This window comes from Thalassophryne amazonica, chromosome 7 (genome assembly GCF_902500255.1).
Source record: "Thalassophryne amazonica chromosome 7, fThaAma1.1, whole genome shotgun sequence".
Lineage (NCBI taxonomy): Eukaryota > Metazoa > Chordata > Actinopteri > Batrachoidiformes > Batrachoididae > Thalassophryne > Thalassophryne amazonica.
The window spans coordinates 107,514,314-107,531,428 of NC_047109.1; the positions used below are offsets into that span (position 1 = coordinate 107,514,314).

Consider the following 17,115-nt stretch of genomic DNA (forward strand, 5'->3'; position numbering starts at 1 on the left):
CTCTAATCTCTGTAATAAAATTTTATGGTCAACAGTATCAAAAGCAGCACTGAGGTCTAACAGAACAAGCACAGAGATGAGTCCACTGTCCGAGGCCATAAGAAGATCATTTGTAACCTTCACTAATGCTGTTTCTGTACTATGATGAATTCTAAAACCTGACTGAAACTCTTCAAATAGACCATTCCTCTGCAGATACTCAGTTAGCTGTTTTACAACTACCCTTTCAAGAATTTTTGAGAGAAAAGGAAGGTTGGAGATTGGCCTATAATTAGCTAAGATAGCTGGGTCAAGTGATGGCTTTTTAAGTAATGGTTTAATTACTGCCACCTTAAAAGCCTGTGATACATAGCCAACTAACAAAGATAGATTGATCATATTTAAGATCGAAGCATTAAATAATGGTAGGGCTTCCTTGAGCAGCCTGGTAGGAATGGGGTCTAATAAACATGTTGATGGTTTGGATGAAGTAACTAATGAAAATAACTCAGACAGAACAATCGGAGAGAAAGAGTCTAACCAAATACCGGCATCACTGAAAGCAGCCAAAGATAACGATACGTTAAAGGAATACTTGGCTCAATAGAGCTCTGACTCTTTGTCAGCCTGGCTACAGTGCTGAAAAGAAACCTGGGGTTGTTCTTATTTTCTTCAATTAGTGATGAGTAGTAAGATGTCCTAGCTTTACGGAGGGCTTTTTTATAGAGCAACAGACTCTTTTTCCAGGCTAAGTGAAGATCTTCTAAATTAGTGAGACGCCATTTCCTCTCCAACTTACGGGTTATCTGCTTTAAGCTGCGAGTTTGTGAGTTATACCACGGAGTCAGGCACTTCTGATTTAAAGCTCTCTTTTTCAGAGGAGCTACAGCATCCAAAGTTGTCTTCAATGAGGATGTAAAACTATTGACGAGATACTCTATCTCACTTACAGAGTTTAGGTAGCTACTCTGCACTGTGTTGGTATATGGCATTAGAGAACATAAAGAAGGAATCATATCCTTAAACCTAGTTACAGCGCTTTCTGAAAGACTTCTAGTGTAATGAAACTTATTCCCCACTGCTGGGTAGTCCATCAGAGTAAATGTAAATGTTATTAAGAAATGATCAGACAGAAGGGAGTTTTCAGGGAATACTGTTAAGTCTTCTATTTCCATACCATAAGTCAGAACAAGATCTAAGATATGATTAAAGTGGTGGGTGGACTCATTTACTTTTTGAGCAAAGCCAATAGAGTCTAATAATAGATTAAATGCAGTGTTGAGGCTGTCATTCTCAGCATCTGTGTGGATGTTAAAATCGCCCACTATAATTATCTTATCTGAGCTAAGCACTAAGTCAGACAAAAGGTCTGAAAATTCACAGAGAAACTCACAGTAACGACCAGGTGGACGATAGATAATAACAAATAAAACTGGTTTTTGGGACTTCCAATTTGGATGGACAAGACTAAGAGTCAAGCTTTCAAATGAATTAAAGCTCTGTCTGGGTTTTTGATTAATTAATAAGCTGGAATGGAAGATTGCTGCTAATCCTCCGCCCCGGCCCGTGCTACGAGCATTCTGACAGTTAGTGTGACTCGGGGGTGTTGACTCATTTAAACTAACATATTCATCCTGCTGTAACCAGGTTTCTGTAAGGCAGAATAAATCAATATGTTGATCAATTATTATATCATTTACCAACAGGGACTTAGAAGAGAGAGACCTAATGTTTAATAGACCACATTTAACTGTTTTAGTCTGTGGTGCAGTTGAAGGTGCTATATTATTTTTTCTTTTTGAATTTTTATGCTTAAATAGATTTTTGCTGGTTATTGGTGGTCTGGGAGCAGGCACCGTCTCTACGGGGATGGGGTAATGAGGGGATGGCAGGGGGAGAGAAGCTGCAGAGAGGTGTGTAAGACTACAACTCTGCTTCCTGGTCCCAACCCTGGATAGTCACGGTTTGGAGGATTTAAGAAAATTGGCCAGATTTCTAGAAATGAGAGCTGCTCCATCCAAAGTGGGATGGATGCCGTCTCTCCTAACAAGACCAGGTTTTCCCCAGAAGCTTTGCCAATTATCTATGAAGCCCACCTCATTTTTTGGACACCACTCAGACAGCCAGCAATTCAAGGAGAACATGCGGCTAAACATGTCACTCCCGGTCTGATTGGGGAGGGGCCCAGAGAAAACTACAGGACAATAATCAGGACGTTAAAGTGCAAACTTCACTTCCCCCACAAACGACATGAACAGGAAGCGATCACAGCTCACAGCAACTCCCATTGAAAATAATGGAGAAACGACCTGAGCTTCTGGCGTTTTTACATAAAACAAATGCAATAACAACGTCTAAAAACCCAGTCAATATATCCAGGAGAGTTTTAGGCACAATATGAAGAGTTTGATGTTGCAATGTTAATGATGTTGTTCGTGTGCAGTGGTTTAAGTGCAGCCTGATCAGAGCGTCTCAGTGCAGTTCTCAATGTTAATGACAGCGCGCCTTTTTTGTTTGGACCCAGAAGTTGAAAATCACATGATGCGCTACATCACACTTAACAAACACATAGTCTGGGTGACTCCTACATAACCCCCAGTTTCTTTTATTTGTAGGAGTAATAAAAGAGGGGTAATAATGCACTTTTCTCCGTGCTCCAACTCACTTGCTCATTCACACATACACACAAACCCTCGACAAAGTACTGGGTAACGCTGCCTGGACAGACTCATCCTTTGGGGTATTCCCCTGAAATTACCACTCCAGGCAGGTAGATGTCATTCACTTATTACAGCCATACATGTGCTGGATTTGGGCTCCGGCTGCACTGTGTGCTTTTTCTTACCTGTAATGTGAAGCCTTGATCACAGTGGAATGACACCATATCACCCACGGTGTAGCGGTCACCCACTTTTTGGCCATTACTAGGGGACATCGGCTCTGGGCACGAATCCAAACCTATTGCTTAGGACAGAGTCACAACACACAAGTGCAGACAGCGATCATTCTTCTGCACACAATTTCTAACTGCACAGTGCATTTATGCAATTACTGTCATGATGACCATCAGCATTCAGCACCATTTACATTTAATCTGCACACATACTGGAAAGGGGGAAAATGGAGATTAAAACCAATAATTTGAACAAGGGATTACACTCCGCCTCATTTTAAAGTGCTTGTAATTGCACAGTGATTGAGTAAAAAGTTTCCTCGCAACATGACAAAACTGGGACAAGTCAGGAGGCTATTCTATTGGTTGTGGTGTTCACACAATCCTTCCAACTGTGATCTGAACTGTGAAATTACAAAGCAATCCCCAAAGTATTATTCGACAAGTATTGAGCTCCACTGGAACAAAGTGATTCCAGCACTACTCGACAGGTACTGAGAGTCCTGATTTGGCATTTCAGAGGCTAAAAACCAACAGTGATCCCAGCTTTGACGTGCATTATAGCAGGTTTATGGAGGAAAATAAAATCCACAGTCTAGGCTACAGGAAAAATATTACACAGTTGTTTCCACCTCACAGGCGCCACAAGTCAGTGGCTAAACAAACAAGCAGAGATGGAGGTTCAGGATATGCACATTTTATGATGTTCTTAATTTAAGAAAAGATTAATGTTTGGTCAAAAATTGCATTAAGATTTTAACAGCATCCACCAGGTAGGATAATCCTGGATTTTGTTTTAGTTATTTATTTGTCTGTTAGTAGGATTAATTTTAATTAATCCTGCATTAATTAATTTTGATTTAATGTGATCTCAGGAATAAACAGAAGACAAATTTCCCCACGGGGACCAATAGGCGCACATTTAACTGAATAAAATCCACAGAGAGGAAGTGGGTGGATGTTAGAACAGTGAGTGGGATTGTTTTTTTTCTATAAGTACCACACATTAAATGAAACTATTTCTCTGTGAAATTCTACAGACTGAGGATTTTTTTTTTTTTTTTTTTGCTTTAAACGTTTGAAAATTTTACAGATTTCAAAGAGATTGGCTGATACAATTCATTCCAAACTGTTCTTGCTGCTGTTGCCCATGGTGACCACAATTTAAGCTTGACATGAAAGCCTGATGCAGCTGTAAAATAGTTTCTTGAAATGCTCATGTAGCCTTACTTGCAGAGAACAATCATGTTTGCGCCTGCAGCGTTGCATGAAACTCGCACATTGTTCCATAAAGTGGCAAGTGTGGTGCTTCACATAAAGTGAAATACGCCTCAGAGCAATAACACAAGAATAGTGCAAAACAGAAGTTTGAACAATTCTGTGATCCCGTCAGGTAAATTGGACATCTGCCAAAGCCCAAAATAATCTCATAGTGTGTACCTCTGTCTTTTTTATTATTCTTTATCCCCAACCAAAAATACGATCTGTTTCAGCCTTTTCCTAAGGTTTCAATAATATCAGTTCAGTGAAAGTTTGAACTGAAATGCAAACAAAATAAACAAAACAAAAAATCCTTGGCTTTTTTTCAATTTCAATTTATTTTCATTTATATAGCATCAAATCACAACACAGTTGCCTCAAGGCGCTTCACACAAGTAAGGTCTAACCTTACCAACCCCGAGAACAACAGTGGTAAAGAAAAACTCCCTCTGAGGACGAAACCTCAAGCAGACCAGACTCAAAGGGGTGACCCTCTGCTTGGGCCATGCTACAGACATAAATTACAGAAACAATTCACAAAACGAAAACACAGGAAATGCTGCTGGTGAACAGGACAGGGGGGGTTCCTCCTGTCCTGGCTCTTGGTAATGTCCTGTCCTGGCTCCTTGGCAATGAAAATTTTCTCCCTGCAAAAAGAAGTGGGTAGAAAGCCATGCTACTTGTGTCCTTGGGAAAGTCACTTCATCTGCATTGTCTCAGTCTACACAGCTGGAAAGGTAACAAGAGAATTCGGCCCCCGGGAGTATCCACTGGAAATGGGTATTGGCCTTGGCTGGGTAAGTAACCTGCGATGGACTGGTGTTCTGTCCATTGAGAGGCATAGACACTCATCCACTACAGTATCTGGGGATAAGCACTGGCCTGACTGGCCTCACGACCTGTCTAGGACACACTTTTTTCAACATATATATTGATTTATTGCCACTGTTTTATATAGTCCATCTATTTTGTTGGTTTGTACCTTCTGAATTATGAGTTGTGTTTGTTGTGTGTGTTGTAAGGTAAATCAAACCTGTGGAAAGAAAATGTCTATTGTTTATTGTTCAAAGGGAATTGGTGGCAGTGTGTTTGATAATGAAAGTTACTTGGCAAAGGCAAAAGAACTGGATGCTGATGAGACAACACACAATGGTTTAGATAGAGGGACATAATGGATTTTTTTTTTGTTTGTTTGTTATGGTACAAAGTGCAGAAATACAACAGCTAAACTTAAATACAACAGTTGCTCTTCCACTGCAAACATGTTGCAAAATCAGCAGGTTAGGTCAGGTCTGGGAGCATGCACCAGTGCCACACATCACCACATGCACCACACTGGAGAACCTCCCTGTGGCCTAATCACCCAGGCAGTAAGTAGTCCATCTCCACCCCCCCAAAGCAGCCATCAATCTGACACAACCAGGTGATATATGGGTGACCCCTCAGTTACTTCACAGTGCTGGGATTCTCAGCACTGAAGCACCTGCACACTGGCTGACGGTATAAATAAGTGATATAACCGACATTCCCTGACAATGTAAGTCGTCCACCTTATCGAAATCTCCATAAGTATCCTCTTATATGAAACAATGCTGTTTCAACAGCTCCCAAGGATTCTATGGAGAGACCTCAAACAAAAACAAAACACATCAAGTCATTGCATTATGTCAGTTAGCCCAAGTGTCATAGTCACAAAAAACTGGAAGCACCAGGATTCTGAAGAGTTGGGCCATCGTTCCTGCAAAGTTATTGGTATCAACAAACACATTTGTCCAGCGGCCTCATGATTCTACAAGTTTTTCCTCAAATGTCTCAACCTCACAGCATGAAGTCTCAGAGACAAGTAAAATCAAATCAAATCAATTTTATTTATATAGCGCCAAATCACAACAAACAGTTGCCCCAAGGCGCTTTATATTGTAAGGCAAAAGCCATACAATAATTACAGAAAAACTCCAACGGTCAAACGACCCCCTATGAGCAAGCACTTGGCGACAGTGGAAAGGAAAAACTCCCTTTTAACAGGAAGAAACCTCCAGCAGAACCAGGCTCAGGGAGGAGCAGTCTTCTGCTGGGACTGGTTGGGGCTGAGGGGAGAGAATCAGGGAAAAGACATGCTGTGGAAGAGAGCAGAGATCAATCACCAATGATTAAAAGCAGAGTGGTGCATACAGAGCAAAAAGAGGTGAATAAAAAGAAACACTGGGTGCATCATGGGAAACCCACCAGCAGTCTAAGTCTATAGCAGCATAACTAAGGGATGGTTCACGGTCACCTGATCCAGCCCTAACTATAAGCTTTTTCAAAAAGGAAAGTTTTAAGCTTAATCTTAAAAGCAGAGAGGGTGTCTGTCTCCCTAATCCGAATTGGGAGCTGGTTTCACAGGAGAGGAGCCTGAAAGCTGAAGGCTCTGCCTCCCATTCTACTCTTACAAACCCTAGGAACTACAAGTAAGCCTACAGTCTGAGAGCGAAGCGCTCTATTGGTATTGGCAGACAAGTGATTTCCCGAAGATGTTTGACACTTTCACCACATACAGACACACTTCAGATGGATGAGTCTACAAAGCCATTGAAAGCCTGTATCTTAGTCTTAATCCAGGGCAATTGTAAGTCCGCAGAATTTGATTCCGCACTCAGTGCTGAAATCTGGGCTTCCATTAATTCCAAAAAGTGTCATGGTATCATTCAGAAAGTCAGTGGACCTTTCTTCACAGTCACATTTCCTCAGGGATGACGTTATCCAACACGCAGTCCATGTGACCAGTGAACAAGGTTTGAGACAGAACAAATCCACAGTGAACACTCTGCCTCCACTCTGTGCAACACTCAGGAACAAACTGATTGGGGAACCACCAAATTCTCAGTATGTCCCACAGAGCAGTCAAATTAACCATATCCAAGGTTTTGTGGGAATCAACATTGGGTGTAAAAAACCTGCTTTATTTGCATCTGTGTGAGCCTTGGGAGTGGTTAGCTTAATCATTATTGGTTAGCTAGTGTTTGCTTGGCTACATTCTTGAATTTCTTAGTGCACAAATACACTACTAATTCTACTTTACACCCTCCGTAAAACCTGCGTGATGTTGGAAGATAGGGTGGCTCTCTTAGAGAGCCGTGTCCGTAAGTTAGAGCAGCTTCTTAGCTCAGTGGAGTTAGATGTTACGGGCACTCCAGATGAGGTTAGTATTGGGCCGGCCATTGAGCCCATTAGCATCAGATTAGAAACGCTGGCTGTGGAGGACAGCTGTCGGACTGTGGCTAGGCAGAGGGCTTGGTGCCCGGTTGGTGCACCCCAATCACACTCGCCAGTTCGAACTGTGAATCGGTTCTCCCCCTTGGATTTGCCTGATGAGAATTCTCTGAGCCCACAAGTGACTTCCACTCCTGTGTCCAGGCTGAAACACCGGACCTTAATGATAGGGGATTCTATCATCCACAAAGTCAGGTTACAGATGCCGGCTGACGTTAAATATATTCCTGGGGTCAGAGCTCCCGACATTGCATCTCATCTTAGGGTGCTGATGCTGCAGAAGGGACGACAGACGAAGGAACATGACATGAGATATAGTCACATAGTTATTCACGTTGGCACCAATGATATCAGGATGAAGCACTCAGAGGTCACAAAAATGAACATAGAGAGGACTTGTGACCTTGCCAGAAAGATGGGTCTGCATCGATTAATAGTCTCTGGTCCCCTCCCCTCCCGGGGTACTGATGAGACGTTTAGCAGGCTGACATCGTTAAATAGGTGGCTGGAGCAGTTTTGTAGACAGCAAGGCTTTAGCTTTATTGATAACTGGCCTTCGTTCTGGAGCCGCCGTGGCTTGCTGATGCCGGACGGCCTCCACCCTACTGAGAAAGGCGCTGCCATCTTGTCTGAAAACATAGATAGAGCTCTACAAGGAGGGTAACATTAGGAATATACAGCAGGCCACGGAGCAGGTGATTAGAGACCCTGCAAGGCTTATGACAAATGTGGGTGTGGAATCCATTAGCTTAGCGGGGAATTTAGTGCAGAAAATCCACTATGGTGATAATGCAGTTTATTTGCCAGGGAGGGAATTTCAACAGGTTGAGACTGTGGCCTGCTTCCGTAGTTGTGTCCATAAAAATCATAGAGGGATATGCCTTCCAAACTTAATACCCATTACTATATTGGATGATGTTGAAATTGAGGATGGCCCAGTGGTTGTTCCAGCAATAGCAAAAATTTTGTGTCTGCTACCTACAATGCACGTGGAATGTCTCAAACCTAAACCTACTTCTAGGCATCTTATATATGCTACTCTGGAACCACCCCTAAACCCAAACAGTTCAACTGTCAACCCCACAGAGGTCCTCAGAGTGGGTCTCATTAACATAAGATCACTGTCCTCAAAATCATTGTTGATCAATGATCTAATTATTGATCATCACTTAGATATGATTGGGCTATGTGAAACCTGGCTTAAACCTACAGCTGTCCTCCCCTTAAATGAGGCCTTCCCACCAGCATATACATTTAGTCACGTCCCTCGTGATGCGAAGCAAGGCAGGGGTGTTGCTCTTATTTATAAATCTAGGTTTAGCTTATTAGCTGTTGGGTATATCACTCGTTTGAGCATCTGATTCTCCACTCTGCTCAGGCTATTACACATTGCCAAGGTCAGAAGAAAAAAATCAGTCGTATTACTTTGTCACTGAATATAGGCCTCCTGGCCCATATTCTGAATTCATAGATGAATTTGGTGCGTTCATCTCTAAATTGTCAACTAGTGTAGATAACATTCTGATCATTGGTGACTTTAACATTCATATAAATAAGCCTTCTGATCCTCTCTGCAAATCATTTATGGAAATTGTGGATGCATTAGGATTTTGGCAATGCATTTGGGATTCGACGCACATTAGTGGAAATACCCTGGATCTGGTTCACGCACATGGTATTGCTGTCACGAATACTGACGTCATGCCTCTTACATCAGTGGTGTCTGATCACTCACTTATTAAGTTTACAGTTTCACTGCCGTGTTTAGTGGAACAACAACCTTGTATATCATTACGGCAATGCATCAACTCCTCAACTAAGACTGAACTCAAAGCTAGACTGCCTGATGTCTTAGCTTCACATTCGACAAATACCCAGTCAGTAGACAGACTTGTGGATAGTTTAAACTCAGTGCTCAAAACTACACTCGAAATGAATGCACCACCTGTGTTAAAACCGCGTGCCCCCAAATCACAGTCACCTTGGTTCAATGATTATCTGCGTGACTTCAAGCATAAAGCAAGAGGTCTAGAACGGAAATGGCGTTGTTCAAAATTAGAAGTATTTCACCTTGCGTGGCGTGATGCTATCTTAGGCTATAAGCATGCATTATTGGCTACAAAGCGGACTTACTACTCTGATTTGATCAACAAAAACAAGCATAACTCAAAGTTCTTGTTCGACACGGTGGCAACACTTATGCATGGACAACCACCTGTAGTTCACTCTCCTTTTACAGCACAAGATTTCCTGGATTGCTTTGGGAAGAAAATAGAAGACATCAGGTTAAACATATCCCGGCATGCCTTAACCCAGTCACTACACCCTGCTATTGAAGTGGGCGCCACTACTGAGGTATTACCTAGATTTACAGAATTTGATAGTATCTCACTAGGCATGCTGACAAAACTCGTAATGTCAACAAAAAGCACACCCTGTTTATTTGATCCTATACCAACAAAACTGTTTAAGGATCTGTGGCCCACTCTTGGGCCAATCTCTTTGAGCCACTGCAGTCTGCTTTTAGAAAATATCATTCCACAGAGACTGCTCTCACTAAAGTGGTGAATGATCTTCTGCTTACAATGGATTTGGACACCACTACAGTTCTGTTGCTGTTAGATCTCAGTGCTGCATTTGATACAGTGGATCATCATATTCTACTTGATAGGCTGGAAAATCATTTTGGGATTACTGGGAGTGCCCTTGCATGGCTAACGTCATACTTGACCAGTCGTTCTCACTGTGTTTTGTACAGTAACACTACCTCTAACTTTAGTGACATGAAATTTGGGGTTCCACAGGGGTCTGTCTTAGGCCCCCTGCTTTTCTCCCTTTATATAGCACCCCTTGGGCACATATTGCAGTGTTTTGGGATTACCTTTCACTGCTATGCAGATGATACTCAGTTATACATGCTGATAACTGCTGGTAATCTCATTCACATAAAATCCTTAAAAGATTGCCTTGCAGCAGTGAGAAGCTGGATGTCTAGAAATGTCCTACTTTTAAACTCTGATAAGACTGAAATGATGGTTCTTGGTCCAATGAGACATCGGCATCAATTTGACCAGTTAACGCTCAGCCTCGGCTCGTGTGTCATACATCACACTGACAAAGTGACGAACGTTGGGGTAATTTTTGATTCTTCGTTGTCCTTTGGCCTCCACATTAGAAATATTACTAGAACTGCTTTCTTCCACCTGCAAAATATAGTGAAGATTCGTCCCATCCTGTCTATGGCTGATGCTGAGACCCTGATCCATGCATTTATCTCTTCTAGATTGGACTACTGCAATGTTCTATTTTCTGGTTTACTGCAGTCTAGCATTAGGGGTCTTCAATTGGTTCAAAATGCTGCAGCCAGACTTTTGACACGAAGCAGAAAGTACAACCACATTACACCCATTTTGGCATCCCTTCACTGGCTTCCTGTCCCAGTGAGATCAGATTTTAAGGTTCTGCTACTAACCTATAAAAGTATTCATGGACTGGCACCTCCCTACCTAGCTGACCTAATTAAACCTTACGTACCGGCCCGGGCTTTACGTTCTCAGGGTGCAGGACTACTTTGTGTCCCGAAGGTGAATAAGAAGTCTGCGGGACACAGAGCTTTCTCTTATCGTGCCCCTGTTCTGTGGAATGATCTCCCTGCATCAATAAAACAGTCAGATTCTGTGGAGATTTTCAAGTCCAGACGTAAGACGCACTTATTTTCCCTTTCATATGGCTAGCATACTGGTACAGTTTTGTTTTACACTTTTTACTCTTTTAATTCATTTATTAGTAACTGGAGCGGGCCGTGGCCTCAACTTTACCTAAATTCTGGGTCTTTTAGTGAGGTTTAGGGCTAGTGGCCGGTGATCACCTTAGTATTTCTCTGTTTTTCTTGTTGTTTAATGCTGGCAAATTATACAGTATTTTTTGTCTTTCTGATGCCTGATTCTGTTTTTTCTCTCTGTTTAAGGTGCAGCTCCATCCAGAGATGGGAGTTGTATTCGTGTTGGCGATCCTCCTATCCTGCCAATAGCATTTCTTGTATATTCGTCCGTGAATTGTTCTGTAATTTATGTTTGTAGCATGGCCCAAGCAGAGGGTCACCCCTTTGAGTCTGGTCTGCTTGAGGTTTCTTCCTCAGAGGGAGTTTTTCCTTACCACTGTTGCTCTGGGGGTTGGTAAGGTTAGACCTTAGTTGTGTGAAGCGCTTTGAGGCAACTCTGTTGTGATTTGGCGCTATATAAATGAAAATAAATTGAAAATTGAAATTGCTGACATTCCCGTTCAATGATTAATTGCAGATCTCGGTCTATACTTAACATATTGGACATGGAAGCAGACGGATGTTTATTTTGCAGCAAGATCAATACTAGTACTATGTTATTGTCTATTATTACAAAATATGATGTTTTTTTCATTACAGTTACCATTGACGCTTATAATATATGTTTAATTATATAAAACATGCTACATCACTTTGACAATCAGTTGATCTGAAGCTTTACCTGAAAGCATCAAAATGAACACCATCTTAATTCTAAAAACATATTGTAGCTTCAATCCTTATGTCATGTTATGTCTAATTATTACAGTAACAACAGAAGGCATCTAATTTTCTGTCACTAGGTCCAAAGGCAGCATAATGGGGGAGTGGTCCTTGGTGACCAGAGGTTCAAAAACATTTGTGGTGCAATGCAGCTCTAAATAGAGGGGGGGAAAAAACACCACTGGAGGATGAATGTCACTTTTATTAGGAACAACACAGTATTAGTGGGTGAAGAGAGGGCATCATTGATCATTTCAATTCACATCAGCTACACTCATCGCCTTTAAAGGGATCAAGGAGGGGAGACCAGGCCAGTATCGGTTGAGAAAATTACCAATGCAAAATGGCAGAGCTCAAATGTGCAATATACCATATATTACAGAGACACAAAAGCACTCTTGAATGAATGAACTTTTGAATAAATTTATTTGTTCAGCACACAGAATAACAACACAGGCAATAACAAAACTCATAAAAAGAACAACGTACAATGAACCCATGTGGCCGAACGGGTGAGGGAAGAAGCAAAGCTTATAAGTACCCTCCCCTTATACCATAAAAAATAAAGAAGTAATGAATGTATACATACTATCCCAATTCCAAAGAAGTTGGGACGTTGTCTAAAATGTAAATAAAAACAGAAAACAATGATTTGCAAATCCTCTTCAACCTATAATCAACTGAATACACCGCAAAGACAAGATATTTAATGTTCAAACTGATAAACTTTATTGTTTTTGTGCAAATATTTCCTCATTTTTAAATGGATGCCTGCAACACATTTCAAAAAAGCTGAGACAGTGGTATGTTTACCACTGTGTTACATCACCTTTCCTTCTAACAACACTCAATAAGCGTTTGGGAACTGAGGACACTAATTGTTGAAGCTTTGTAGGTGGAATTCTTTCCCATTCTTGCTTGATGTACAACTTCAGTTGTTCAACAGTCCGGGGTCTCCTTTGTTGTGTTTTGCGCTTCATAATGTGCCACACATTTTCAATGGGTGACAGGTCTGGACTGCAGGCAGGCCAGTCTAGTACCCACACTCTTTTACTATGAAGCCACGCTGTTGTAACACGTGCAGAATGTGGCTTGGCATTGTCTTGCTGAAATAAGCAGGGACGTCCCTGAAAAAGACGTTGCTTGGATGGTAGCATGTGTTGCTCCAAAACGTGGAAGTACATTTCAGCACTGATGGTGCCATCACAGATATGTAAGTTGCCCATGCCATGGGCACTAACACACCCCCACACCATCACAGATGCTGGCTTTTGAACTTTGCGCTAGTAACAATTTGGACGGTCAGTCTCTTCTTTTGTCCGGAGGACACAATGTCCATGATTTCCATAAACAATTTGAAATGCGGACTCATCAGACCACAGCACACTTTTCCACTTTGCGTCTGTCCATTTCAGAGATGGCGGTGGCATTTCTGGATGTTGTTGATGTATGGCTTTCACTTTGCATGGAAGAGTTTTAACTTGCACTTGTAGTTGTAGTGACAAACTGTGTTAACTGACAATGGTTTTCTGAAGTATTCCTGAGCCCACATGATAAGATCCTTTACACAATGATGTTGGCAGTGCCACCTGCATTCAATGTTGGTTTTCCGCTTTGCCGCTTACGTGTAGAAAGTTCTCCAGATTCTCTGAATCTTCTGATTATATTATGGACTGTAGATGATGGAATCCCTAAATTCCTTGCAATTGAACATTGAGAAACATTGTTCTTAAAGTGTTGGGCTATTTTTTCATGCAGTTGTTCACAAAGTGGTGATCCTCACCCCATCTTTGCTTGTGAATGGCTGAGCCTTTTGGGGATGCGCCTTTTATACCAAATCATGACACTCACCTGTTTCCGCTTAGGTGTTCTTTGAGCATTCATTAACTTTCCTAGTCTTTTGTTGCCCCGTTCCAACTTTTTTGAAATGTGTTGCAGGCATCCATTTCAAAATGAGCAAATATTTGCACAAAAACAACAACGTCTATCAGTTTGAACATTAAATATCTTTGTGGTGTATTCAACTGAATATAGGTTGAAGAGGATTTTCAAATCATTGTATTCTGTTTTTATTTACATTTTACACAATGTTCCAACTTCAATGGAATTGGGTTTTTATATATATATATATATATATATAGATATATATATACGAGGTCTATTAGAAAAGTATCCGACCTTATTATTTTTTCAAAAACCATATGGATTTGAATCACGTGTGATTACATCAGACATGCTTGAACCCTCGTGGGCATGCGAGAGTTTTTTCACGCCTGTCGGTTACGTCATTCGCCTGTGGGCAGTCTTTGAGTGAGGAGTCGTCCACCCGCTCGTCGATTTTTTTCATTGTTTAGGAATGGCTCAGAGACTGTTGCTTTGTTTGATAAAAAATTTTTTCAAAACTGTAAGGCACAACTGAGTGGACACCATTCAATAAATTCAGCTGGTTTTCGGTAAAAATTTTAACGGCTGATGAGAGATTTTGGTCTGGTAGTGTCGCTTTAAGGACGGTCCACGGCGCCTGATGGCGATCTGTGCTTCGAGGCGGCAGCGTCTCGCCGTTTCAAGTTGAAAACTTCCACATTTCAGGCTCTGTTGATGCAGTAAGTCGTCAGAGAACAGAGAACTTTCAGAAGAAGTCGGCATGAGGAGTTTATTCGGACATTCCATTGTTAACGGTCATTTTGTAAAGAAAGAACGTGCGGGCAGAGTCGCATGTCGGGCTGGACCCGACCGCGGGGGGTCGCGGCAGGAAAAACACCTCCGTTGGAAATCTTAACGGGCAAGTTGGAACATGCCCAAGCTGTTAAACAATTTCTCAGTTACTCACTTGTTGAAAGCCATTAAAAGCCGCCTGAATTCTACAAATGGTTTTCAACACGGAGGTGTTTTTCCTGTCGCGGCGCACACAGATTTGCCGAGTCGTCACGGAAACGACTCGGCGAATTTGCGCGTACGTCTTTCATTAAAAAAATGTCCTTAAACAGTGGAATGTCCGCATAAATTCCTCATGCTGGCCTCTTCTGAATCTTCTCTGTTCTCTCACGATGTCCTGGGTGAATTAAGCCTTAAATTAGGATGTTTTAAGCTCGAAACAGGCCGACGACAGCGCCTGGAAGCGCTGCAGGACGTCCCGCTCCGTGGGAAGTCCTTACACCGACAGAAACACCCCATAATCTCTCATCAGCCGTTAAACTTTTCACAGAAAACCATCTTAATTTCTCGAATAGTGTCCACTTGGATATTCCTCACAGGTCCAGAAAAAATTTTGATAAAGCAACGCGCGCCGTCTCGAGCAGCATGTGAAACAAAGGAATTCAGCCGAGAGGGCGGGACCACATCTCACTCAAGGCCTGCCCACAGGGAAATGACGTCACTGACACGCGTGAAAAAACTCACGCATGCGCACGAGGGTTCAAGCATGATTGGTGTAATCGCATGTCATTCAAATCCATATAGTTAAAAAAATAAATAAAAGGGTCGGTTTATTATCTAAGAGACCTCGTATATATAATAGACCCTGTGTATCAAGGTGATACTTTGAACACAAGGTCACCTAACGAAGCCCTTGGACAAGTTCACTGTTGGGCACATTTCAATTGTAACTGTGTTCTCAAGGGGACTGAGTCCTTGAAAACGACTATAACATTATAAGAACTTCATGGATTGTGATTAACTTAGCGTGCTCACTGTAGATTGTATCTCGCTAACAATTTTGAGGTTTGGCTTTATGGCACAGAGACAATACTTGTGTTTACAACCCTGCCTTTATTAAGTCGTTGTTGACACTGAAAATGTAATAAAAATTCCAATGGGGAAAAAAAATTATGTGGTAAAACGATATTTTAGGTGGTATAATACATTCTGGTAAAATCTGATTTTATTAGTTCATTTTTAAACAATTATATAGTGTGTAATTATTGGCTATGGTCTTTGTGTTATGTGCTGTGCAGCACAGCTACAAAAATCAAGGTTTTTATTTCTTTGTTAAGAAATTAGGTTTGCATGATAATAATTGGTGTTTCTTTCATAAACTTGAAAAAAAATGACTTTTTTGTGATGCGTTTTCATGAAAAGCTGCATTTTTGATGAAAATCATTTGGAGCTGATGAAACGCTTTCACGCGTCCTTCAGAAAATCGAGAACTGATCAAGCTTTTCTGAATGAAGAGTGAAACGCCATCAAGGAAGTAAACAAGTCCAACTGACCTGACTCAACCTGCCTGGATAGCATGACCAGGATAAATGATGGATACATTTTATATCACTTCATTGGCTTTCAGATATTTTTGAGCGGAAAATACTGAAGAAATCAGATTATTTTCAGAGCTTCTGCTTTCTTATGGACAAATGTTCCATGTAACTCAAATTAATACTCCTAAACTTTTCTAAAATCTCTATGTGCATAATGGGCAGCATGATTTCACACAAGTAAAGCCCGGCATTGTCCAATATAAAATTCACTATGGCATTACTGTTTCAGACATTTTCAATCTGCCATGACCGACTCAAGCTCAAAGAAACTTAACAATTGGAATAATAGCTTTAGAGTAATTACAGACTCAGGTTGCACATCATTTTAATGTGCACCCATTTACAATAGGGTGAAGAAATCAACCACAACCAGGTACAAATGTTTGCCAGCAAGCAGACAGCAGAGCCGGATGTCAGGCATGACAACAAAATGAAGAGCAAAAGAGAAACTACACAGGAGTGCGATGAGAGCCTGGTTGATGATAAACATCAGGAAAAAGTCTTGGACCAGGACAGCGGCAGCAAAATGCAAGCCAGACAGAGTGGCAGGAGGAGGGTGATACTTAGTAGCAAGTGGAGGTAGCTTGAGGCGGGAGTGGGAGGGGGCTCCTTCAGAAAAGAAGGAGTCGGCTGGGGGACACAGATGTGGACCAGGTCCAATCAGTAGGAGAGCATCGTGGAGAAAAAAGCTGACTGTGAGAGACGTGACTATGAAGCGATGCTGACACACTGATATGACCAACAGACAAATCCACTCGTGTTTCGAAACATTCATTTTAAAATTTATCTGATTTTTACCCGAGGCCAAAATATGGCCATTGAGTATTGCAAAGACTTTGGGCCCGCAAGTCCATCCATCTGTCTGTGCTCAGCACAAGTCCAGTCCTATTACCACCAGGGTCTTCAAATTCACAGGGAGCATTCTTGGGACACAG

General features: G+C 41.6%; 1 protein-coding gene across 1 annotated transcript in view; it reads right to left on the minus strand.

Annotated features, from left to right (window-relative positions):
- Positions 1-17,115, minus strand: part of LOC117514727 (CUB and sushi domain-containing protein 3-like) — an 885,172-nt gene that overhangs the window by 311,502 nt on the left and 556,555 nt on the right. The window contains exon 38 of the mRNA XM_034175291.1: positions 2,825-2,943. Coding sequence (XP_034031182.1) covers positions 2,825-2,943 — 119 coding nt within the window. The remainder of the gene's footprint in view (positions 1-2,824; positions 2,944-17,115) is intronic.